At 42.8% G+C, this 24,973-nt stretch overlaps 1 protein-coding gene across 1 annotated transcript; it reads left to right on the top strand.

Moving 5' to 3' along the window:
- The first annotated feature begins 54 nt into the window (after window positions 1–54).
- On the top strand, window positions 55–24,289 carry tent4b (terminal nucleotidyltransferase 4B). The gene is made up of 12 exons (XM_070959765.1): window positions 55–994; window positions 16,086–16,209; window positions 17,909–17,955; window positions 18,881–19,001; window positions 19,999–20,106; window positions 20,483–20,611; window positions 21,295–21,508; window positions 21,609–21,735; window positions 21,986–22,089; window positions 22,310–22,521; window positions 22,648–22,794; window positions 23,071–24,289. The coding sequence occupies exons 1-12, from the start codon at window positions 432–434 to the stop codon at window positions 23,227–23,229; spliced, it is 2,055 nt and encodes a 684-aa protein (XP_070815866.1). The 5' UTR covers window positions 55–431; the 3' UTR covers window positions 23,230–24,289.
- The last annotated feature ends 684 nt before the right edge of the window (window positions 24,290–24,973 follow it).

Raw genomic sequence — 24,973 nt, 5'->3', positions numbered from 1 at the left:
GTAACAACTGTCTCCGCCCCTTTTCACTCTCTGCGCGCATGCCCAAAACACTGTACACTCCGCCATTGAGGGACCCACCATCAGGAGGAAAGGGTCAGAGAGGCACTTCGATAAGCAGCAAATGCACGTTTCTCCAGTCTTCAACCTCAACTTTGGCGTGAGCTACCGTTTTTAGCACTTGACTCGCACTCTTGTCGTATTTACTGTGGATGATTTTTGTTGACAACTGTGCGTATCGTCACTAACGTTACCAAGGACCGTGTTTTTACCTGATTCTAGAAGTAACGGGCAGCAGAGAACCTCAGCTAGCGGCAGCTATAACGAGGCTATAGCAGGCTAGCTAACGTTAGCTAGCGACCTGGCTAGCTGCACACGAGCTGAGTATTGCTCGGTGGTGGGGTGGGGGGGCGGTCTGCCTACAGTGTCGTTTGATGGATCCGAGAATCGCCTGGTTTCAACCAGAACAACGTGGACCCGCCAACAACCTGTGGATGCAGATTTGGGAGACGACACAAGGGCTCGGGTATTTGCATGTAAATAACAGCTACACCACTGGATCTCAGAGCACGTCGAGCCTGAAAGCGACCGTCAACGGAGTGTCGGGAGCCGTCCCCACCAGCAGAAACGGGGCACCTGACTCAAACACCGGCAGCAGTGAAGGTAGGACTCAGGGGATGTCGACTTCAATGGGGAACGGAGAAATACCGGAACAGCGGGACTTTATACCACTGGAAACGAACAGCAACCACAATAACCGAGCCGCTGGCAGGGGCGGTGTCGGCGGAGGGGGGCAGCAGCAGGGCAGCGGGGTCGCTGTGCTGTGGAGGGGGCTGACGGACGGACACCCCAACAAAAGGAAAAGAGACAACAAAGCTAGCACTTTCGGATTCAATTCCAGCCTCTTGAACAGCGGCAGCGGCCCCAACACGGGAGGCTATGACGGCTACACCGGCACGCCATGGAAAGTCAGGAACTACTCTGAAGGAATAATAGGGTAAGAGAATTGATTAGATAAAGTTGATTAGATGTCTCGTTTCTGTAAAGTTGGAGTAAATTAGCTGTTATTTCACCGCCTTAAACAAATGCACACGGAGATGACATACAGGGAGGCGACCGAGGTTGTCAAGTCTCACCCCACCCACCCTTTCATCCCCACCCACTGAATCTACGGTGGGACAAGTTGTATGTACAGCTCCAACATGTTTTACGAAAGTGAGTGTAACCACCAATGAGCACAGACGGTCATTAACTCTAATGAAATAGCTGTTAGAGAGTTGTCAGGTGCTGCGAGCTCACTACAAGTCTTTCCTGAAGCAAGTTGGGTGACATTTTTTACGTGTGAAGGAAAGAGTGGATTTTAAGAAACTATGCGTCAAACCATGGAGTAAGCGCTCCACCTCTTTTGTATGTAACTTTGGAGTGCACTTTCACTCCATTTAATCTTTCATACTGCTGTTTTTTCAGCAAAGATTTAGCTAGAGGAATAAACACATTTAAACAGATAATGCATTTGGGTGTTACTGTTGAAATAGAGAGCAGGGCTGACAGGCCAACATGATGGTGTTCATTCAGGCGTTACAAAGCAAACGTTGAATAAAAGAACATGCATACAGTACCCTTATGTAGCCGACTACTGCAAGGTGAAGTGCATCTTTGAGTAAATGGGGGGAATAAAGAGAGCATCGGAGAGGACAGGGTGTCATCCCAAACAAGAGTGACACTTTCACTAGATGTGTGCCACATCATTGGTTTTCCTCCAGCGTTGTGCAGCCCAAAATGTTTGGCTAGCAGTATTTCAGAGGAAATCACAGTTGATGTGTTTGCTAGAGCTTTTCAGGACACTGTTGTGAGCAAAAGTCAGCATGTTTGCACTCCCTGTGACCTGGAGCCTTTTTCTTTTTTTTCTTTTTTTTAATGATGTACAAACAAGAAGTTGTGTTTTGGAAACAGCTCAAATGACACGATAGAGCCATGACATGAAGGCGAAGGAATGTAGTGCGATGAAAAGCAATTTGAACCAGGTTGGCTAACTTGCTGTATTGTGGGGTGTCAAATGAGTCTTAAGCAGGTTGGCTATTGCAAGCTGTCAAACAAGTCTTAAGCCCATTGCACGCTTGTTGTGCCGGGCTACTCAAAACGTGCAGGAACGTCCATAAATCTGTTTGATGTCATAATTGCCTCGTGGATGCTGTGCATGCCTCTCAAAGTTTGAAACTTTGTATTCTACCGCCTGACTGCGCATGGACTCCCTGTTTGTGATTGGCTCGTTGGTCTGTGGTACCCCTTACCCAGTCACTTCTGTTTCTGCCCCCTTTCAAAACACATCAATAATCAGATCATCAATGTATTTCTAAAGAAATGTAAACAACACATGCAACAATGAATGAGGTACAGTTTGCCTACTTTCTTCTTCATCTGTGATTTGCTGTAGATTTGTCCACAGTGCCTGATACAGTTTTGGAGAGCAATGGCCTCTTCCACACAGACAAGAGTGTGGCTTGTGCTTTTATGTACTCAGTAATTGTTGCACACATAGCTACAGAAGAGACTGTGCATGGCTTTTCTGTAGCAAACACGCTGAGAGCTTTAATCATGTTGGCTAACCCACATGTGTTAATGACGGGGTGGGACGATTCGAGCTAATTGATTCTTTTGAGTTAGTCACCGTTAATGAGCTGGTTTGTAATAAAAGTAAATGCTCATGGCATGTGTTTTCACAAGGAACAGCAGCAGTGGTCAGTCTGAATTCAGTTGGTAAATACTGCATTACAATGGGTTTCATATTGAAAAATAATTTAAAATGGTTTTTATTTGGAACTTACTGAACACACAGATGGTCAGAGAAAATGTAAGTCATGCTGCATGTCTTTATAGACATTTTGATACTTTTCAATCAGTTAAAATGTTCCATTATTGAAGAGATTGTCATTGAATGAATTTAAGTTTATAACAGCTGCTGTTCTCTGACAACACTACAAACTATATGGAGTCCCCTTTAAAGCCCACAGGGGCTGACTGTTCATTACTCAAAAGATGTTGGGTGAAGTATAGCTTTAATGCTGACTCGTTTCTGTGCCCCATCCCTGAATAATGTCAACAGATATCACTCCAGAAACCTGAGATGGTTAAATGTAAAAGCAGTTGAAAGGCATAGTGCATATTTGAAGTTAATGCAAGCTTGGGTGATCTTGTGCTTTATTCTTCATGTGTTTCCGCTTCTGTTAGTTCAAGAACTACACTTCCACTGAATTTCAGTGAGTGTGCCATAACCTTTTTACATATTAGACCTGGGGAGAAATATGTTGCTGGGTGGGGTTCTGTTTTAGAGACCCTGTAGGTGCAGAGATTTCCCCCCTTCCCCACCCATTTCTGTGAGGCATGCGTAGGCAAGCAGAACAGCAGAGTGTAGAGCTCAGTCTTTGGCTGAACCTCATTTATAGTTGTATGGAAGCTGTGTGTTTGCAGAAGGACATTCTTTAGTGATTAGCTCTGCTAATACCATAACTTGAACCTCAGAGCCTTGATCACACTCACCACCACTGAGGGCTCTCTGTTTAACAGTACTCTCTAATTCACAATGCTAACATGCTCTATGGCATTACAGGAAATGTATTTCGAAATGGACACGTATAGACCAACAGTATGCATGTGGATATAAAAGCGGCCATTGTTAAGTTATGTTAATTCCATGGTTAAATCCATATCCACTTAAAATACATGTTTTGTTGCTTGGGAGATGCAGTCTGGATGTGAGATGTATAGAAGAGTGACAAACAACCTGTTCCACAGCTGGTAATAGCACACATGTAATGTTTGCAACTGACCAAATAAAAGCTACTTTTAGTCATTTACCTTACCGCCATGGGTGGTAGCACTGAGAAATGTTGTTCATGAGTATCAGTGTTTTGGAGAATTTGCTACCTCAGTGGCTACATGGCATGCTTGTTGTACCTGGTTTGCTCTTGCTTAAAGACACATTTTTTTACCATCCAGTAATACTTCCAGTCCTGTGACTGGGCGAGCTACAGTGTCTCAGTGTTTGCAGGGTTTTTCCTGGATTCTTTTTAGAGGAAGGACATAAAAGAAGAGGGACAGAAAAAGACAGCAAGGAACAGAGCCTGATAGGAAAAGTGAAGACAAGAATGATGAAGGAAAAGACCTTTCCAATGTGACCACTGAACAGACACCAACAGGTGGGTCACATGGCATAGAATCTATTGAAAAAATGCAGAATTTTGATAAATATGTAAAAACAATGAAATAAAACAGAAGAAGCACTAAACTCAGCTAAAAAGTGGTGAACACTATTTGTCCACTATAGTAATACAATTTGGTATTGACTCTGAGTCACTGGGTCACATGGAATGAAAGTTATTGGTAAGACTGCAATTATTTTCTGTTCAAAGTTTATCTAAAATAAATGGCACATTAGCAATCAAAATATTTGGAATAGCCAACTCAAAACTAACTTGACTGTGTTGAATCATAGCTTTCTAAAACAATCTGTCAAAGACAGACGCTTAAAAATCAGGCTGATGAGATTTGATATCCAGTACTGTTTCTTTCTGTAACGTAAGCTAACCTAGCTTTCATCACAAACATACATTTGCTTGTCATGATCTTGCAGAAACTGCAAATGTGTCATTCCCCTGTAGCCTCCTCACCGTATGTAACATGCACGTACCTGGTATTAGTATATCGAAGCAGTTGCTGATAAAAGGCACAGCAGTTGTACCGTATAAAAAAACAAGCCTTTGCATTTTTGTTGAAACTTTCAACAAAGGCCGCGACCAATCGTACAAAGATAAGCAGGGAAAACCCCGGCCTGAGATAAACACTAAGGCAACAGTGCAGTGTTGTAACACGTATGTATATTTTATGATACTTTCACTCGGTGTTGTAAGAGATTCTTGCACTGGATTTCAAAGCTGTGACAGAACCTTTTTCTGCCACCTAGGCTTGTGCTTCCCTATTTTTCATACATGTGCATGCATGATTATTGTGCATGATTAGCTTTGACCATTCAGTCAGGCTGAGTGGTTTGGCGAGTGGGCAAAGATAAACCTGAGAATCATGGTTGCATTTGAAATGTGCAAGTAAAAAGGCTGAGGGTTATGAGTAAGTTCAGATGCATTTTTCCATGGGACAGTCTGTGCACCATATTTGGCCAGGGGGGTTGGCTAGAGTGATGCAGCGAGAGAGGCAGAGGCATGTGCTTATTTGTGTTTTACGCTCCTGCAGTCTTTCTGGAATGGAGAAGGTCCAAGCAAGCAGCCCGCCTCATGATGGAAAAGGATCAGTGTTTACATGCTCCACACGGCCTCACTTCCACAAAACAAAGCCAGCCCTCTGAGAGAGAAACCCGAGCTCCTTCAGTGTCTGTCCAATCACATTGGGAGTTCTAAGGGAGTGTTTCCACCTCATTTTCTGGTGGTGTACAACAATTATTTAGATTCTTTATATGGGCACAGGAAGTCATTGTAGCCTGGGAGAGCTGTGGCCCATTTCTGTCCTGCTGAACTGTGTTCTGATTTGGCGTTGTGTTGTGGGTTTTTATTATGTGGGCAAGATGCAATGTTCCAAAGTTCCAGTCATTTTATAACAGAGGGAGCTATTGTGACAGAATGAATTCAGAGGGATAGGTGGATTTGCTAGATGGGTCTGTTGTTTTTCTGTATAACTGGCCTGTTGCATTCTAAATTACCCCTCTGTGATTGACATGTTAACTGTATTTGTGTAAAACAACAGTATCCCTTCTTTCACAGCTCAGTTGATCTGAGATTTCCATGTAGAAGAAGCACAAACTGAGTTAAAGACTGAAATGTGTATGTGTATTATCAGCTGGCTCACCTGCATATTTGGTCAGTCTAGATTGCCAGCTCAAGTTCAGTATTTTGGAAGCTTTCAACCAGTATTTTTTATTATTATCAGTCTTAAGTTGTAACTTTGGTTGCTAATTTACCCAGAAGGTTTTGCTTTTGATTTATAAACCTCCATCACAAAATCTTTCTCCAGATACAATCCACGTTTATATTCGTTTTATATTTATAGGTTTTTTTTTCAGCGCTCCTGTTGTGCGCAAGAGCACCTCGACTGTAGTTCTTGCATGGTGGTTTTGCTAGCCTGCTTGTGAATGCTAAGACATGAGCGTCTGCCCTTTTCCTCTAACATCTTCATTTCAATGTCACATCCTCACATGTGTTCAATGTCTTATTCATGTGAAGCAATTTGCTCCCATGGCCCAAAATGGAAGTAATGACAGAGCAGCCTGCACTTGATTAATTGTAGTGGAGCCTGGTGTTGGCAGCTAGTTTCGAGTGGTGAAGCAGAACATCACTTGCAGGCTAATGAAATGCGTGGTTAATCGTTCACCGATGAGTAGCGCTGGATTATAGTTTCATCGCCATTTATTGCTGCTGTCTTTTGAAGATTTATGGCTCCCAGCACTAGCACACCTCTGTGACTGGAGCTCCATTATTAGAACTGTGGTTCATCTAGCCTCTACTGACTGTGACATCTACGTCACGCTCTCCTTTCCCTTTCTCTGTTCACTGGCTGGCTCTCTGCCAAAGTATGTAAGCCAGTGGAGAGAGAAGCCTGCATGCTGGTCGTTTGGACTGTAGGTGAAACAGGCCCCCTCTAAACAGCACGTGTGGGCAGCTCTCCATAACTCAGCCTTCCCATGTGTAGTGAGGAATGTGTTTTTCTTTTTTTTTTCTCTTCCTGTCCAATGGAAACCCTTCCCATGGTCCAGACTGATGCAGTCAGCAAGCGACACACAGCATTCTTTTTTTCAGAGCGTGTGTTCAGACTGTGACCTTCTCAGCACGTGTACAGAATGACGGCGCTTTGACAGTTTCCTACAGCCGTGCCCTGTGTCTATAGGTTTATTTTTGTGTGATACTGTGTTATTGTTGCCATAAAATCTCTGTTTTCTGTGTTACTGTTTTAGTTCCAAATTGTTAAGCTTTCAGTTTGAAGTGCTCCCACAGTAGAGGGGAATAAACTTGCCAGAAAAGAAAAGAAATGCCACCTCCACTCTATACCAATTTGAAATGTATTTGAAAGTGAATGGTAAGAAGTACAATAAGGTTATTCTTGCCATTTGTGTTAATATTTATTTTTGAAGATATGTAAAACAAACAAACAAACAAACAAACAAAAACAAACATCAAGGCTGGCACATGTCCTTAGGGCTCTGACAGTTTGTGCTGAGTCGTAGCTTTTCTTCGCTCTTACATACTAACGACAAAACAGCACAGTCACACTAAAGGCTCAAACACGCTTCACTGCTTTCGCTGGTGTTGGGAAAGCTGCTTTGATACTGCACTTAGTGAAGCCACAAGTTACTCCATTGGCAGTAGTAGAGCTTTAGCAATACAAACTTTGCAGAAAGTTGCAAGATGAGCTCCAAAGTATTCCAAAAGAATAGCCCACAGCTGGAATCAAAAGATGCTCCAAAGATAGTTTTAGAAAGCTTAGATGATCAACAAAGAAGTATTGATATGTCGTATGACTCACAACTTCTCCGATGCTCCTTATGGTCTGCTGACCACTAAACTGTGGTTATTCTGGCACTAACTTACCATATTTTTAGTCTCAGCTGTTCCTGTTTTGACCACAGTACTCAGCTGCATCACTCTAGCGTGACCATCACTAGCAGTCAACAGTGTTTGGGCTTCTGTGTAACTGGAGCCGTCTTGTCCCACTGGCCAACGCTTAGCACCCGGATCAGTTCATTGATGAAACATTAATGAATCGCCAGCTGCGAGACATTGACACCTCCACCTCTGTTTGTGGTGTCCTCATCTTGAAAAGCAGTGTGTGATGTGACTGCCTTGGGCAACCCCGTCAACCTAGAAAGAGCAGTGTCACATAACACACACGACGCTCTTCTGTTGCAAAGTATGTCAAGGCCCAAAATTTCAAGCCCACTCAAGAATACGGTCATGCTGTCAGGACTTTTCATGGGACAATATGGCCACAACAATGCTCACAACTGTTTCATCACGCCCAATCTGGTCGAATGCACAATGCTGAACGCTGGTCATTGCATTGAACACGGGTATCCACCCGCGGTCTGGTGTCTCAGTCAGGCCTTTCTTGGCACATGAATGTGTCTTCATGCTTGTTTTTAAGTATTAAATTCTAAAGCGACCGTAATGCCAAAATCTCTGTCAGTAAGTCGTACTCGGTGTGATGTGACAATAACCTCTTTTTCCTTCATCCTACCCAACTTAACAGATGGCTCTTGTTCACATGAAGGCATTTCGGCACCACACCCAATCTCCTCTCTCTCTCTCTCTCTCTCTCTCTCTCTCTCTCTCTCTCTCTCTCTCTCTCTCTCTCTCTCTTCCCCTCTCTCCCCTTTTTTCTCTTACACCTTATGCATGTGTTTGGCTCTCTACCTTTTTATTTTTTCCCTTTTCACTCTCTTTTCCCAGCCATCTCTCATTCTTTCCTCTCTTTTTACCTTGGCGGTCTCACACTTTCTTCTACCTTCCCATGCCTCTTGCTTTCAGTCGCAGAAAGGGCGAATTATGCTTTTGACAAGATGTTGCAGAACCTTCATAGGAAGGCTTTGTAGGGATGTCCTGGGTCTCTCTGTGTAACTCATTCTGAAGCAGTATTTCATAATAAAAAAAATGCTATGCATCAGAGAGTTGGGGAAAAAGCATTGCAGTAGCAGTGCGGATGATCCCACTTTTTCCTCTCCCTGCACTGATTCTAGTACGTGAACCTGGGTTCTGTGCTATGATCTGATCTAAAACAACCCTCATTCCAAAAAGTTTGAGCTGCTGTGTAACACATAGAGAGAGTGCAGTCATTTGAAAATGAACTGTGTTTAAAGACAGTTTGGTGAAGTATACACGAGCACATGTAGTAATCCTTCATACGGTCATGTGTTTCACAAAGTGGTGAATCCTCAACTGAGCCTTTATGTTTTACACAGAGTCCCAACTTTTTGGAATAGGGATTGATTAGTCAATTAATAGTCAGTCGACAGAAAATATATATCCAGCTATTCTGATAATCGATTAATTGTTGAAATCATGTTTCAGGCAGAAATCTATTTTTGGGACAAAACAATAACATCACCATTGTTTACTGATGTTCTGTAGGTTAAAGAATATACCAGTCATGAAAATTATCATTTGTCAAAGCCCTAAACCGGTGGAGGTATGACTGCTGCAAAACCTCTGCTGTCAGTCATTCAGATTTGAATCATGCATACAAAGCAAATTGCACTCATCTCAAAAGTGAACTTTATGAACTTTCTATAAGAGCATTAACATTACAGGCAGCCAAGGACAGGCAGTAAGCATGACTGGCAACATTTCAGTAGCACTACAATAATCATGCCAGAAGGAAATGTTTAGAAAATAAGAAGTGTCAGCTCTGTGCTAACCTGTTCCACAAGATTACATAACACTACTATGATCAATGTAGGCAAGTGGGATTATCCGATAAGCAGTGCAATGGTTCATGTGCTCCCTGTGCAGTTGTAGGACTGAGACGCAACTTCATCCAAGAGGGAGGGGCATGAGATGTGATTTGTGTGCTTGCTCTCATCACGTGATGACAGGGGAGCAGCAGTGGCCTGTGAAATGAAACCTATTGCTTGGATGTTGTGCAGTGTAAATATTCACATCTCAGAATGTCAGTTTTAACAAAAATGTTGTTTTATTTATTATTATTATATTGCTTTGTGATAAATGCCCTCTTTTTGGCTTGAGGTCTATGGAAGTTTTGAAGATACTCTGGAAGCCAAGTGGGATTAGTCATGCCCCAAACCTATAAAATCCTTCAGTTCAATTACAACACATTAAGGTCACTTAAATTGTTGCTAGGCTTTGGGCTGGGCTGTCTTAATGATACAGAGCTGTGTTCTCTTTACCATCAAATCAAAACCTAAGTTGTATTTGTAAGGCAGACTGTAGCTGCTGAGTTTCTTTTTACCCTTAAATGAAACCTAATCATTCTGTGATGGAGGTTGGAGTCTCTGCAGTCTGCGCAGGGAAAAGAGATTAGTCATTAAAATTTAGAGTGCTTGTCTGTTGACATGTTGGAGGAAGGGCAGCAATTGTGGGGCATTACAGTTATGGTTTGGTCACCTCATCAACAAGGTGAATTTCTGATGTAATGTTGGGCTAACAGCTCAAAGCTTTTTGTGACATAACAAACATAGACATGGCCCTAGCAAATAGACTCCAGTGGCTTGTCAGTGAAATGAAATCATGTCATTCAATTCACTTGTGGTCAGCCCTCTCAAGATTTCCCCAACATAAAACCACCAGTTCAGTTCAGTTTCCATCAACATATGTGCCTGTGTGACAGATGTGTTTGAAAAAAAAAAAAAAGAATTGTGGGAAGACAGCACAGTTTTTAGACAATGAGGAACGTGTTGTCATGAACTGAACATAGTGACTGACTGATCACACTGAGTACTACTTCAAGTTGTTCAGTCCTCCATTCATCTGCATTTTCAGTAATGCCCTAAATTTGCATTCTCTACATTCAGACTCACAAGCAGCCAGTTAGACTGCATTCATACCAACAATAACACTGCATTAAACGTTCTGTGTGTAGGAATTAGGGGGATATATTGGCAGAAGTTAAATATAATATTAACAATTATGTTTTCATTAGTACACAATCACCTGAAAATAAGAATTGTTGTGTTTTAGCTACCTTAGAATGATCCCTTTATATCTACAGAGGGAAGACCGCCATGTTGCATCACCATGTGTCTACAGGAGCCCAGAACGGACAAACCGTAATCACATTTTCACATAATTAGTGGTCAACATAGGTGAGGGTGAGTGGAGGTGTGTTGGGTTGGTCGCAATTTGCAACCACTCCACTAGATGCCGATAAATCCTACACACGGGACCTTAAAGCACATAGCCTCTTCATCCATTTCAATCAGACCACTGTCTTGGCACACCCAAAAATCAGGGTAATTTGAAAGAAGTTGGTCCTTGCTTGACTTTTGTGCCAGTATTGTAACTGGGGATGTCCTGAGCTGATTGGATTGGTGTGAGGGCTGATCCTTACATAAAGTTAATGTATCAGTATCAGCTAAAATAAAACTGAATTCCATCACTTTCACCAACAGTTTCATGACCGTCATTAAAAAAAAATGCTGCGCATATAGGTCTATAGGGGCCTAACATAATTGTAGCATTGTCGTAACAAAAATGAAGTCCACTCCGTTCAATGTATCTGGTTGAATTTTTACTCGAGACAAGGTGACTGTGCAAAAGTACATGCTAAAAAAATGAACCAGAGCAGTTGTACAGATGTTTTAACACAGGTATGTCCAGGCGCTCATTTAGGCGCATCTGGGCAGAGTACCGTTATCTCGTCTAAGCATACGGAGAAACTCCTCTGTTGAAAACAGTTTTTCAGCCTTTTTTCTGCCTGCTGTTGTTCTTAGCTCTCATAAAAGGATGAAATGCAAATGAAACCGTAAAATAACACCTCGGGAAGCTCAGCAGAGTCCTCTGAGAGCTCTGCTCATTTGTGTGTAAATGAGACGGAGCGGTGAAGCTAACTGTGTGGTTAAGATTAAGATTAAGATTTCCCTTTATTCGTCACAATTTACACACGCCATGCATTTGTGAAATTCTTTCTCTGCTTTTGACCCATCCATGGTCAGCCCTTTCTCCGCGGCAAATCAGGAGCGGTGGACTGCCAGTCGACCGGCGCCCGGGGACCAGTTCCATTGTCGTCACCAGTGGTCAGGTGGTGATCTTCTTGCATGTTTTTAGTGGGGGTATTTTTATGGAGGATACCCCAGGTGAACACGGGGAGAACATGCAGACTCCACACAGAAAGGCCCTTTTTTCCTTGAGCAGCAGGCACCGAAGGCATGGTGAGGACATGCCCCTGGCGCCCACAGCGGGATTCGAACCAGGACCTTCTAGCTGTGAGGCGACAGTGTTGCCACCGTGGCACTGCGCCATAACCGGTTATGCCGGTCAATAGCTCAGCGACCCGCCCAAATTCACCATAGAAACACCAATGAGGATCCAGAAGGAAGTAAGCCCAGAGATAGGTTATCAAATGAAGAGCGCTCCCTCCACTTTAGAAACCCCCTCCTCTGTATGTAAACAACCAGGACCTTTGTGATTGATCTCAAACTAACAGTGACCAGAGTCATAGGAGACATTAGCAGCGTTTTTTTGAGCTGGTTTAACTTTTGACCACAAAACAGCAAAGATAAGACATACTCTATGATTTAGCAAAGTTTTTTTCTGCCACTCTTTGGCTGCTAACTTGCCGAGTTTTTGTTGCACGGTGAGGAGGCAGACATCTTCTTGATCATCAGACTCTCTGCTTTCTTTTGATACCAGGCTTGTGCGGTTTGCATAAAGTGGTGAAATCAGTAGAGGCAGTGCCTTTGACGTGCCCTATTTTCGTGTTTTCGTTACATGCACGTATAATTTCTTGGGGTATGAACTATGTTTTGTTCGGGTGGCAGTGCTTGTTAGAGGCTTTTAGCTGAGTTTCTCCCCGTCATTCTGTTGGGATTGGTGCTTCTTAGCGTGAGCATTGACCGTCTGAACTGCGGGCATGTCACGCTGCCCTGCAAAGTGATTTTTAATTAGCACGGTATACCCCAGGAAAATGTGGGGAAGGTTTGACGGTATCAAAATTTGGATACCACCCAACTCTATCCTTCACGCAACGTGTTGCTTGCACTGATGAAAATGACAAATGTCAATGGAGGCGAGTCCTATCAGCTGTAACTAATTACCATTAACTCTGTGAGTAACTCGATGGCATTCCAGAATAAAACTTGGCTGTTTTCACAGAGCTGTTGTGGGCTCTCTGCAAGCTGTTGTTTGTACTCTGAGGTAAAAGCATCACTCTGTAACACCACACTTCCACCCTGAGTGGACTGAGTGCTTCTGTGGTCCCAACAACTCCAACAGAGTGCAACGTTTTCTCTGGAGCACATCTCCTCATGTCAGTTTTGGGAGTCACATTCTCCCAATTGAACTTGCATTCATATCGTATCAGTAATTTAAGATGACGAATTTTATAGTTTGAATCAGGACCTTCAGTATTTAGATAAGGAGCTTGTGAAGAATGAGGTGTACTGACTTTAGAGAGCATCTGTTAGTTTTATGTGTCAGATTCATATTTAGTCAACATTTAGGTAAATAGAGGCGTTGGATTGGACTTTGTGTCAGCAGATACAAATAGTGAAGGACTTCGAAGGGGGTGCAATTAAACTAGATCTGGACATCCCTGATAGTAAAGTCATCTATCAGTGGACTGCACTGGCCAATCACATACTTGGAAGCAAATGCCAGGTAGAACAAATTTTAGTGTGTACCTTGTAACGTGCCGACTTTACTGTCAGAAGTGTCAAAACTAAAGCAAAATTTACTTTATCTTTTTATTTTCTTTGACTTATGCAATAATAGGAAACAGAATATTTGGGGTTTCGGACTCAATGTGGAGGCGTCACCTTTGGCTTTAGGAAATTGTGATTGGTATTTTTCAAGAAAATAATAGGTCAGTTAATTAATAATGGAAATAGTAATTAGTTCCAGCCCTACATGAGACGGCTGATAACTTTGATCATTTTTTTCAAGGTATAAACTGTTGTATGGCGTCTCTGGTTCTTGTTCATATTCCGGTGTGGCAGCATGCAGTCAGTCTGGTAGCGCTTTCGTATGTCAGATCACAGCCTCACTGTAGTGTTGACAGCTGAGCAATTCGGCTGCAACAACTGGGGAGTTTGTTTTTTTTTCTCAAGGTCACCATGATAGCATTTGGCAAGAGAGAATAGAGTTTTGTTCTGCAAGCGTTTTCCCTACATGGTTAGCAGACCAGTAACCCTTCAGTGCTGCATCACTATCCTGGGCTTATGCTAGGCTGAGTTCCTGAAACACAAGAAATAATAAAGGTGAAAGCCAGTCAACTTTCACTGTTGTCTGGTTAAGAGTCCTTGTTATATTAAACCCAGACTGTAGACACACACACAGTGCTCTTTGGGGCATAATCCAAACAACTGTCAGTCGGTGTTTGTCGCTGCTAGTGTTTTTCTTGCCCGACCTTCTGTGGAATATGTAGGCTGTGCTTTGTTGCCTTATTTAATTTTTAAGAGCAGAAACCTCACTTTTCTTCTTTCACTATTGTCTGCCAAGGGGAATGTGCCTGTTACTGGCCTGTGGCCTGAACATATGACTGTTTATGCACACATGCATGTGTACATGCTTGTGTGTGCCCACATGTTTGTGTTCTTATTTGCCTGCCCACAGACTTGTTCCTGTTTCTATGTGTATATAGACAAAACTGCTCAGTAAAAAGGTCAGCGTATGTGGGCAGAGTGACTTGTTCCAAGGACAAATGCGGTACCCTTGCTCAGCCTGCCCTTAGTACAAGTTGTTTTCTTTTTCTTTTTTTCCTGACATAACGCTGGGACACAGTCGGGTTTCCTGTTTTGTTTTTGCTCAACTGTTTTACCAAAAAAGACATAGTTGGTGTGGGGTAGCATGAAAACACTGTTGCTTCTCTTTGGGAAGATAAAACCCTTGCTGCCATAACAGGCAGAGGCAAACCTTTCTCTTCCATTTTTTGAGTAAAAATGACCCTTTCTATTAATCCCCAACCTTATCAGTAAGACTTGGTGTAGACTAGTGGATTCTTTTTTTCTTCTTAATCTATATGAAATGTGATTGCCCAAGTGCTCTGGCTGACACCTTATAGGGGACTCATTAATTCACACCACAAGGACAGAACATTGAGTCAAATAATATTCCAACCATTGATTTAACTGCTCGGCATGAATCTACCTGTTCCTCCGCAGGAGAGCTGATCCAGGAGACATCTGTTTGCCAGAGGAAGGTTAACTTCATTGGCACACCCTGTTTCCCACTCTGCTGTCAGACATATTCATATCTTTGGCCTGCCTTGTACAAAAAGTTTTGAAATGTTGCTCACTGGACTTGTGTTCAGCTCCCCGGCTCGGTGACGCCTCTCTCTCACTGCAGAGGACAAAACTACAGCTAATATTCAATTGTTGCTGCACAGGGTTTCCCACATGTCTGGAGATTTGAACCACACATTTTTCAGTCACAAGCCTTTATCTCTGTCCTTTGCACCCCAAACATGTTTAATTAATTGGACTTCAGTGTTTGATCATGCAGGGGGCTGAGGAGGGCAGTTTGAGATAACGGTGCCCTTGTGAGGTGTGACCTATGTCCTGTCAGTGTGTCCCAGTGTCTGACATATCTGTATCTGTCACCGTAGGCACTGTTGGCATGCAAATTGTATCTTTTTGCTTTGCTTGCAGGAGATGCACAGATTAGATCAAGAGAATGATAGCACCCCCAGTTGTGTGTGTTGTGATGTGGCTAAATCTGAGTAGTTCAAACTCCATCCATCCATCCATTATCTATACCGCCTATCCCTTTCGGGGTTGCGGGGGGCTGGAGCCTATCCCAGTTACAATGGGCGAGAGGCGGGGTACACCCTGAACCGGTCGCCAGCCGATTGCAGGGCCACATGTAATGACAAACAAACATTCACACTCACACTCACACCTACGGACAATTTAGAGTCATCAATTAACCTAATGAGCATGTTTTTGGTCTGTGGGAGGAAGCCGGAGTACCCGGAGAGAACCCACGCATGCACGGGAAGAACATGCAAACTTCACACAGAAAGGCCCCGCCTGACCCGGGGATCGAACCGGCAACCTTCTTGCTGTGAGGCACGCGCACTACCTGCTGCGCCACCGTGCAGCCCTAGTTCAAACTCATTTACTTAATTTATCTCTCTCAGGATTGTTAACAATTACACTAATCTCTACTGTTTTACTTGTTCAATAGTCTGTTCTTAGCACCATCAACCTGTGAGAGGGTAATAAGTGCCTTCAACTTGTGGGTTCTGTCTATATGCAAAGCATGGATTTGAGCATGGGTTGAGTAAAGCTATTTGCTCTTAAAATTAGCACACTATTTATCATCCGAATGGAAGTTATGATGGGCTGATATTGGATTACAAAAAAAACAAAAAACAGTTTCCATACTCTCTTGCAAAACTATGTTCTGTGTGCTCTGCAGGTTACATGAGGAGGTCAATGACTTCTATGATTACATCTCCCCACGGCCGGAGGAGGAGAAGATGAGGCTGGAGGTGGTGGACAGAATCAAGGGAGTCATCCACGACCTGTGGCCCAGTGCTGAGGTACACATCATCCCCAACCTATCTATCTATATTAACTTTGTTTTTTATTATTAATTAATGTAGGAATTTATGTATTCTTTGGTTGTTTGGTTTGGATGGTAGGGCGTGACAGACCTGATTTTTCAGTGTGACACTGATGATCGAGGTGAGAATTGCCTCCAACTGCAGATCTTGGCTGTAATCTGCAATCTTAGCACCACTACAGGTTATTTAAATTTGGCAGAACCAAATGGATTTGTAGAAAAGTGAAAATAGTTAGAAACGCAATATTTGCTGCACTGATGGAGCACTGTGACCAGACTACCTTGGACACAGTGGTCTCTGCAATTTACAACACTCAGTTACCACATTTTGTACATGAGCCAGCTAATAGCTACCAGCCATTCATAAAGCATCCTCTTGTTTTATCTCCCTGCTGCACCATACTCTGTTTTGGTCATGTTATCAGTGCCACCTCAGGCAGTCTTGTACACAGTGACTTAGATCCTGCTGATAGAGCAGTGTGCTTCAAAGCGTGTCTGGTCAGAGCTTAGCAGTTCCTAAATTAAGGAGCATAATACCCAGTCCTGCACAGTTTTATTCCTTTTCCACTGCAGAGGGAGCAAGGGCAACATGGACATCCACTCAATGGGAGGCTTTAATTGATTAGCTTAGATGCGTAGACGTCCACCTGACACTCTGTTTCCACAGTCTGTTTCCAGGTATATATTGGAGCTTATCTTAGTCAGTTGTACTAAAAATGTCCATGAGAGTGTCTCTACTGTCGTTCAGTTGGGACTTAGAATGTTTCACTCTGTGGTTGGGCTGACCAGTAAAAGTTTGATCGGAGAGTGCCAAGATGACATAAGCCGTAGCGCATCTTTGTGACCACCTGTGGTCACCTCACACTTCACAGAAGTGTTGAGGACTTACTATACACTCGTTCACAAACATGGCCCTGCAATCAGCTTAGCCCTGGACATGTGACTGGGATGTAAAGCAGAGTTTACAGTATACTACTGCTTGATGTGGGATGTAGGGAGATGGTTTAAAGGAATAACGGGAGGCTCAAGGCTTAAGTCTATTTCTGTTCAGACACCAGTTTGTGTGCTGAAGGTTGAGGATGTTTTAGTCACTTGAATAGTGTGCAGGTTATCAGATCAGTGGCTAAAAGGACTGTTTGGTATGCAAACTCCAGTTTTGATTTCCACAATAGCCAATTTCCATATCAATACGACGTTGAACAGTATATTTGCTTGTTTCACTGAGGCTGCCCTGGTCTTTAATCTCTCACTTGAAGTACAACTTAAGTGGTTTTATTCAAACTACACACTTGTTCCTAATACATATATACCCCTGTTAGGAAGCTCTGGGACCACACCTGTGCATTTGTTTGGGCTTGTCATTAAATCAGCACTAAGCTACGCTTTAGAGTAATGACATCTGTGCAGCTAGGAGAACAGGTTTTTGTAGTAATGAAGCTTAGCATGGGAAAGTCAAAGAGCACTACATTGATACCTGCTTCGTGATACAATTTGTCCTCAGCCCAGTCCACTACTGAAGTCTGTCTGAAAGATCAGGTCATTGAAGAGAAAATGTTATAAGCAACTGTCAAACACGATGACAAAAATGTTCAGGGTGTTCTGCAGAATGTACGTAAATGAATGGAACAAACAACAAAAGATATCTGTGTGAAACTCTGTATGTCCCATCTCTCCAGGTCCAAGTGTTTGGGAGTTTCAGCACTGGTCTTTATCTGCCAACAAGGTGAGCCATTTGGTTTCCTAGACCAGCCTAGAGATTTAAACACATGCTTGCTTTTTTTTTTGGCCAACTGTGACAGTGAACTGGCCCTCAACCAAAAGTCTACTTCTGTCTAGCTGGCAAATCTTGAATTGCTTTTGTTCATCAAGTGGTTTATCCATTTTTACCACTGCTGATCCTGGATCTTTTCTAAAACTTTATTCTGAGAGAGAGCCCTGTGACACAGACCCATCCCCCCAAACACACACAGAAACACATAAGTACCACACACGACTAATACCTGTTCCCTTAACACAGAGACACACAGACTAGTCAGTGGGATTAGTGGACTCTTGACACTATACAGAGCACTTTAATGGGATTGAGCTGTTGTGGGATGCATGCATGTCGGGGGAGGTGTGTGCGTGCGTGCGTGCGTGCGTGCGTGCGTGCGTGCGTGCGTGCGTGCGTGCGTGCGTGCGTGCGTGCGTGCATTTCTGTTTCTGTGTGCCTCTGCTATTCTGGAAACAAAAAGTTGAATATAAGTTACAACATTCAGATCATTTCTGCTGTGTGCATATAAACTTGTGTTTGTGTGTGTCTTGTTCGTAGTGAGTGCTTGTGTGTAACATTCTGTGTGAAGTGAACACATGGCGCTGCTAACATAGTACACACACACACACACACACACACACACACACACACACACACACACACACACAGACACAGAGTGGCTTACTTCCTTAAGCTCTGTCTGAAGTTGCACAGTGCTCATCCACAAGATGGAAGCAAAGCCACCTGTCTGCAGTGAGCGACCATGTGGAGCATATTTTAAAATGGCTGTTGTAACGTGAAAACCGTGTGCTGCAGCTGCACCGTTGTATAATTTGCACTTGTGTGTTACATAACAGGCCAAAGTTTTACCTGTCACGTCTCTCTTTTCCACCAGTGACATTGACCTGGTTGTTTTTGGGAAGTGGGAGACCCTCCCACTCTGGACTCTGGAAGAGGCTCTCCGGAAGAGGAATGTTGCAGATGAGAACTCCATCAAAGTTTTGGACAAGGCCACGGTAAAACTGCGCTCACTCTTGCGTGTGGATTTTGCTGAACAAGATTTCTGTTAGTTTTAGAGCAGTTTTCGACAAAGTGGATTTGATTACATTTCTAGGAGGCCACTTTATACAGAGAGCATACTGAGTCGAACAGTGTTACACTGTACAGTACTGAGTCGCGTTCTGTTTAATTTGTTGTAAAATATTGGTGTGTCAGTGTTGCACCAGTAAAACTGTCCCACTTGTGCCAAATATAATGATTAATAATAGTCAACCATCATCAGTATGATGTTGACATTCATATTCAGGTATTTGATGTTAGCTGTCAGTTTCATGAGCTGTAAATCACAGTGGTACGAGCTGTTGTGACAGATCCAAAACACTGACTGAACTGGTTTGCATATGTCTTTTATTGAGGCGTGTGTAAAGACATTTATACTGAGGGAAAAGCCAAAAGTGCACCAGTCCTTTGCCGCACCTCCATTACATCTAAATGACGGTTAAGTGTTAATATTGAGCACTGTCATAAACACAGCATTGGTAGTGAAGTGCTCTTGGAACTAGCTCTTTGCTTTACATCTCCTTTGTCTTCCTGGTCATGTTTTTTTAAATCACCCCCAACCTTAGATTTGTGTTATTTTTAAACCGTGCATGGATTGGATTTTCCTTTCCCTTTGAATTTATTTTCTTTCAGGGCTTAAAGGATTGGAATAAAGCTTTTCTTTGTGTTTTAAGTTTCACTTTAGTAAGGCATTTTAAAGACCAGATTAACAATTGAAATCTTTGCAGTTTAGTTAAGGATTAGAGCAGTAGACGTGGGTTTGTGTATGACTGCATGTGTGTTATGTTGTCAGGCTTAGAGTCGACTTGAAGTACAATTATGGGTGCAGGTTTATTTACAAGTGCCTTACAGCACAGTGTCTGGAGGCGCCTGAGCCGACTGGTTGATTGTTTGATTGTTTCCCATCTGACCGTCCCTGTTCAGTATCAGCACCTGCATCATGTGTGTTACCAGGTTCCCATCATCAAACTGACTGACTCCTTCACTGAGGTCAAAGTGGATATCAGCTTCAATATGAAGAGTGGTATTAAAGCTGCCCGGCTCATCAAGGAATTCAAAGAGGTAACACAACTTGCAGCCTGTATTCCTCTGTTTTTCATGTGTCCTTGGAATACATAACCCTCATGATTACTACCTGTAACCAGTGTTGTTGCTGTTTTAAGTGTACACATTGTTTGAGCCTTATTGCGGCTTGCCTGATTCCCCCATATATTATGACTGATTATTTCCATAACCCACTTTAACTGGCATTGCTAACAAATGCCATAAACAAGAACGTTTGTAATGGGCCTTACATAGATTAACGATTAGTATGTTAGGACACTATAAAATCCTGGACTTTTAAGACTTTAAATCCCTTTTTTCCTCTGGAGGGTGCTGTAGGCATGAGAATCTGTTCCTCGCTATGTCCTTACTGTGTCTGTCTCTTGTCCCCTAGAAATACCCTGTGCTGCCTTACTTGGTGCTGGTGCTGAAGCAGTTCCTCCTGCAGAGGGACCTCAATGAGGTTTTCACTGGTGGAATTGGCTCCTACAGTCTTTTCCTCATGGCTGTTAGTTTCCTGCAGGTCAGATACACTTTGTCATGAACAAGAGCTCTTGATGTTTTCATCAACTTATTGTTTGTCCCTTTCAAGTATTTGCAACAGCAGTGATTCCTGAACACCTGAATTACAAAATATCCATAATTCTGAATGAAAAACAGAGACAACACTGTATGCACAGATGTTTTTAATAAGTGTACCAGCTACTATAAAAACATATTTATAGTTCACTTTATAGCTCCTCATTGCAATATTATTCCTGTACATAAGCAGGAATCTGTTAATGCCTTTATTGTAATGCATAATGACAGGAAAACAAACAAACAACAAACACAATAAAAAAAATGCTTGACTTGAAGAATCTCAGGTGACAGAGTTCTGACTCTTATCATCAGTGATTCGACTCATCCGACAATGCAGCATTGTTTTTAAATAACGTTTTCAGATTTGGGATTTTATTGTGTTTTAATTTTCAGACACATTTTCAGCACTCGTGAATATAATCAAAACACAAGTTTGACACGCACTCAGTTTTCCAAGAGACCACTCAAATGACTACCTGGGGACTCACTACACTGGAAATCTGTCAGCGTCATTGGAATATAATGTAAAAGTCTCCACAGTGCCTTGTTAGTCTCACTGAGTGAATTCCCTCACTTAACCATTCCCAATAATTCTGACATGAGCTCCTGCTGTGTGCTTTCCAGCTTCACTACAGGGAGGATGTGTGCAGTCCCAACATCAACATCGGAGTTCTCCTCATTGAATTCTTCGAGCTCTACGGTCGCCACTTCAACTACCTGAAAACGGGTATCAGGATAAAAGATGGAGGTTGCTACGTTGCCAAAGATGAGGTTCAGAAGAACATGATGGATGGATACAGGCCCTCCATGCTCTACATTGAAGACCCGTTGCAGCCAGGTAGGAACAGGGAATACAAAGACTGAAGGATATGGGACAGTATGTACGCTGACAGGTTCTCATCTTTATGCAAATTGACTGTCTGTCATGTGTCCAACAGACAACGATGTTGGCCGGAGTTCATACGGTGCCATGCAGGTGAAGCAGGCATTCGACTACGCCTATGTGGTGCTCAGTCATGCAGTGTCGCCCATCGCCAAGTATTATCCCAATAACGAGACTGAGAGGTAAGAAGTTAATTAAAGAATCATCTGATTTGGTGGTCAGCGGTAGATCGATCGCAGCGTCCCTCAGTTAATTGTTTCAGTCATATCGTCCCAGTTGTTTATAATGTCAGTCATAAGATGAGAGTATTTAAGTTGTTTTTATCATGGCTGTCTAATTTCAATCATACTGAGAATATCAGGTCATTGCTAGTTTAGACTGCCGTGTGTAGAGTGGTACGACTTATGTTCTTCCTTCTGTATCCCATCACAGCATACTTGGCCGAATAATCCGAGTAACACATGAAGTGGATGAGTACAGGGAGTGGATCCGAAAGAACTGGGGGAGCCCATCTCAGAATGATCTGCCACTCAACAGTACGTTCGAACTCTGACAGCTTTTTTAAATTCATAACATGTTTCTCAAAGTCCAATTGAAGCTAAAATTTAACCCAAATTGTGGCTGGAGAGAGGTCAAGGGGGAGGGATAAAGGGTGAGTCTGACCTGGTAGGAGCTGGAACTACAGCAGAACGGCAAGCTTCACGTTGGACTGAGTCGATCTTTGCATCATCATTTGTCCCTTCTCTGTTTCTGTAGGAAATGATGTCACACTGTATGAGTCCCAGCAGCTCGATGAGTGCAACAACAACGTTCCTGATGACGACGATGTTGTTGTAGTTCTACCGTCGGCTCCCCACAGCAAAACCTCCTCCAACTCCTCCTCTCCGTCGCCTTCACTGCGCTCCTCTCCCTCCTCTTCTCCATTGTCGCCTTCTTCCACATCCTCAACCTCCAGCTCCAGCGACGCGGTCAGTCACACACACAGACAGCTTCCAAATATTGTACTCTTTATCCTTAGCTCTTAAAGCGTCACGAGTATCTTGGTGGCAAAATGTTTTGGAAGATTATTTAGCCATTTTCTTGGTTTTCCTCAGGACTCTGATGGCACGCCGTGTAAGACTGCCAAGCAGCAGCCTGGCCGTGGCTCCAGCGCCCACAGAGAAAAGTCTGCTGTTGTTAATAATCACAGAACACAGAGCCACACTACCAGCACTCCATCTGGAAGCACCAAGGGAGGAAAGGTACGTACACTTAGCACACAGTATGCACCACATGATTAAAAAATAAAGGCATGGAAAAACTGTACTGTTCATTGCATATTGCTGAACACATTACATAAAAGAGATTCAGGGAGTTAATTTCACATAGCTGTAACACGTGTGATAAAGAGCTACAAAATGTGACAATTGAATCATTTGCCTCCACCATTACCAGCTGACAGCACAGTATATTGTATTGAATGCCAGAGGGATATCCTGCAGGAAAACAGACGATCTTTTTCTGTGTTCCCTCTACAGGCCAGGATGTCTCGTTCTCACCAGAAGAGCGGCCACCACGGGCAGCAGAGTTCATCCTCCAGCACCAAAAGTCATCAGAGCAACAAGCCACACCACCAGGGCAACAGCAAGAAGAGGAAAAATGTGCGAGACTCCACACAAGAGGACCTCTGCAGATAGGGATGACCTCGCCTGTCTCCCTCCCCTCCACCCGCATCCCTGTCTGCGACTGACTGACTGTCCTGTCCCACCTCTGCTGCCAGACTCCAGCCTTGGGAGGTTGTTAGAAGTATTAAAACATCTACAGTTTCAGTTTCTCTGTCAATCTTTTCGGGATGAAGAGCAGCGATTTCTAGCAGGAAAAACAAAAAAGAACAAAAAAGAATTGTTATTGGAAGTGGGGCTGAAATCACAAAGGAAAAATGCCCATCTGCTTCCCAACAGCTTCTTTTACGGAGCAGTTTCCCTTCCCACAGCCAGCACCTATACAAAATGCCTCTTGCGCCTCCTGCTGTACAAGAATTGACAGGTCGGGCATCTGGAATCTACTCTGGAGCAATACCTGGAACACCTGGCTGGAAAAATAGGATCAGAAATTTTATCATAAAAACAAAAAAACAGGGGAAAAGCAAATGGCATAAAATGTACAAAAAGAAAAATATCATGTTGAACAACAGACAAAAGTGTATACAGATTTTTTAAAATGGTAATATACACATGCAATCAGTAAGAGTGGGACATAACTTATGCATGAGATTTTTCTGTTGGTTGATTTTTCTGTTGGTTTAATCGTTTTTTTTTTATGTCTAAAAAAAGGTTATACAAAGATTTGTACAAAAAAACGCATAAGCAAGAAAAAAAAGAAAAAAAAGGTGAATATACAATTAAGAAGAAAATGTTTCATATTACCTTTTTACAAGATATACCGATTGAAGACATGTAAACATGCACATCTCGTGCCCACAGCTTTTTGGCCAAAGCCAAGAGCCGGTTTGGGTCCCATTGCCAACATAAATCATCAGCATCTCCTTTTACTCCAGGTTGCTCTCTGTGAGTGTGCTACAGTGTTAACATTTAGCCTTTAGTGAGCTAACGCTCACACACAGCCCTATAGATGAGTGGATGGTTCCTGGTCTCTCACCCAGCTCGATAGCACAGCCACACCGATGTAGAGGCTTTAAGACTACAGGTTTAAATTAATAAGGGGTGAAAATGGTTTTATTGAGAAATCCTACACTTGAAGAAAAAAGAAAAAAAAGCTAACAATACATTTGTGGGTGATAATCAGTTCCTTTTGGTAATTTACCCACTGCAAAATCATTTGTATTTGTTAAATGTATTTATTTTTATTAATTATATGAATATAGTATGGATAAATGTATTATTAACATTAGAGCCCATATCTTTGAGTCCTATATTTGAAATAGGATAAGTTGCAGGGAGGTGGAGTGGGAACAGGTATATTCAAGTACAGCAAAATACCACCTTTATAATTTCATCGTTTTTTAGTGACGGTTGGAAGGTTTGAGAGACCGTTTTACGAGTTCTCTGTCGGAACTTTGTTTTAATATGTGGCTGGTCTACTTTAAAAGGGAGCTGATTTTTATTTTATAAACTATCATCGCAACACACACTTCAATGTGTCAGTCCCCCTCTGTCGTTGCAGTACAACAACTAACCTATAGATGGAGTCATCGCTCCAGGTCTAAACCCACAGAATTTGGGCTTGTATACTGCATTTGGATGGTTTATCTCTGTTGTTAACGTGATTGACTGATAATATTCGGATATTTCAACTGAGTGAGCGGCTGCACGTAGCTGAGTGCTTGTTGGAGGGAGTAACACCAAAGCACATCACAAGCCTCTTATCGTCTCTCTCCTAATTGTGACACCAGTCACCCACAATAAAACCAATACGTAGCCA

The sequence above is a fragment of the Chaetodon trifascialis genome, chromosome 1 (genome assembly GCF_039877785.1).
Source record: "Chaetodon trifascialis isolate fChaTrf1 chromosome 1, fChaTrf1.hap1, whole genome shotgun sequence".
NCBI lineage: Eukaryota > Metazoa > Chordata > Actinopteri > Chaetodontiformes > Chaetodontidae > Chaetodon > Chaetodon trifascialis.
Note: the sequence above shows the minus strand (reverse complement) of the source record. Positions and strands in the feature narration are given on the sequence as shown.

What these genes read in the sequence shown, in the direction of transcription:
- tent4b (XM_070959765.1), top strand. Translation starts at nt 432, where the DNA reads ATGGATCCGAGAATCGCCTGGTTTCAACCAGAACAACGTGGACCCGCC. An exon ending in TCATCAAGGAATTCAAAGAG is followed by an intron (nt 20,107 to 20,482) that starts GTAACACAACTT and finishes CTTGTCCCCTAG; the next exon opens with AAATACCCTGTGCTGCCTTA. An exon ending in CCCAATAACGAGACTGAGAG is followed by an intron (nt 21,736 to 21,985) that starts GTAAGAAGTTAA and finishes ATCCCATCACAG; the next exon opens with CATACTTGGCCGAATAATCC.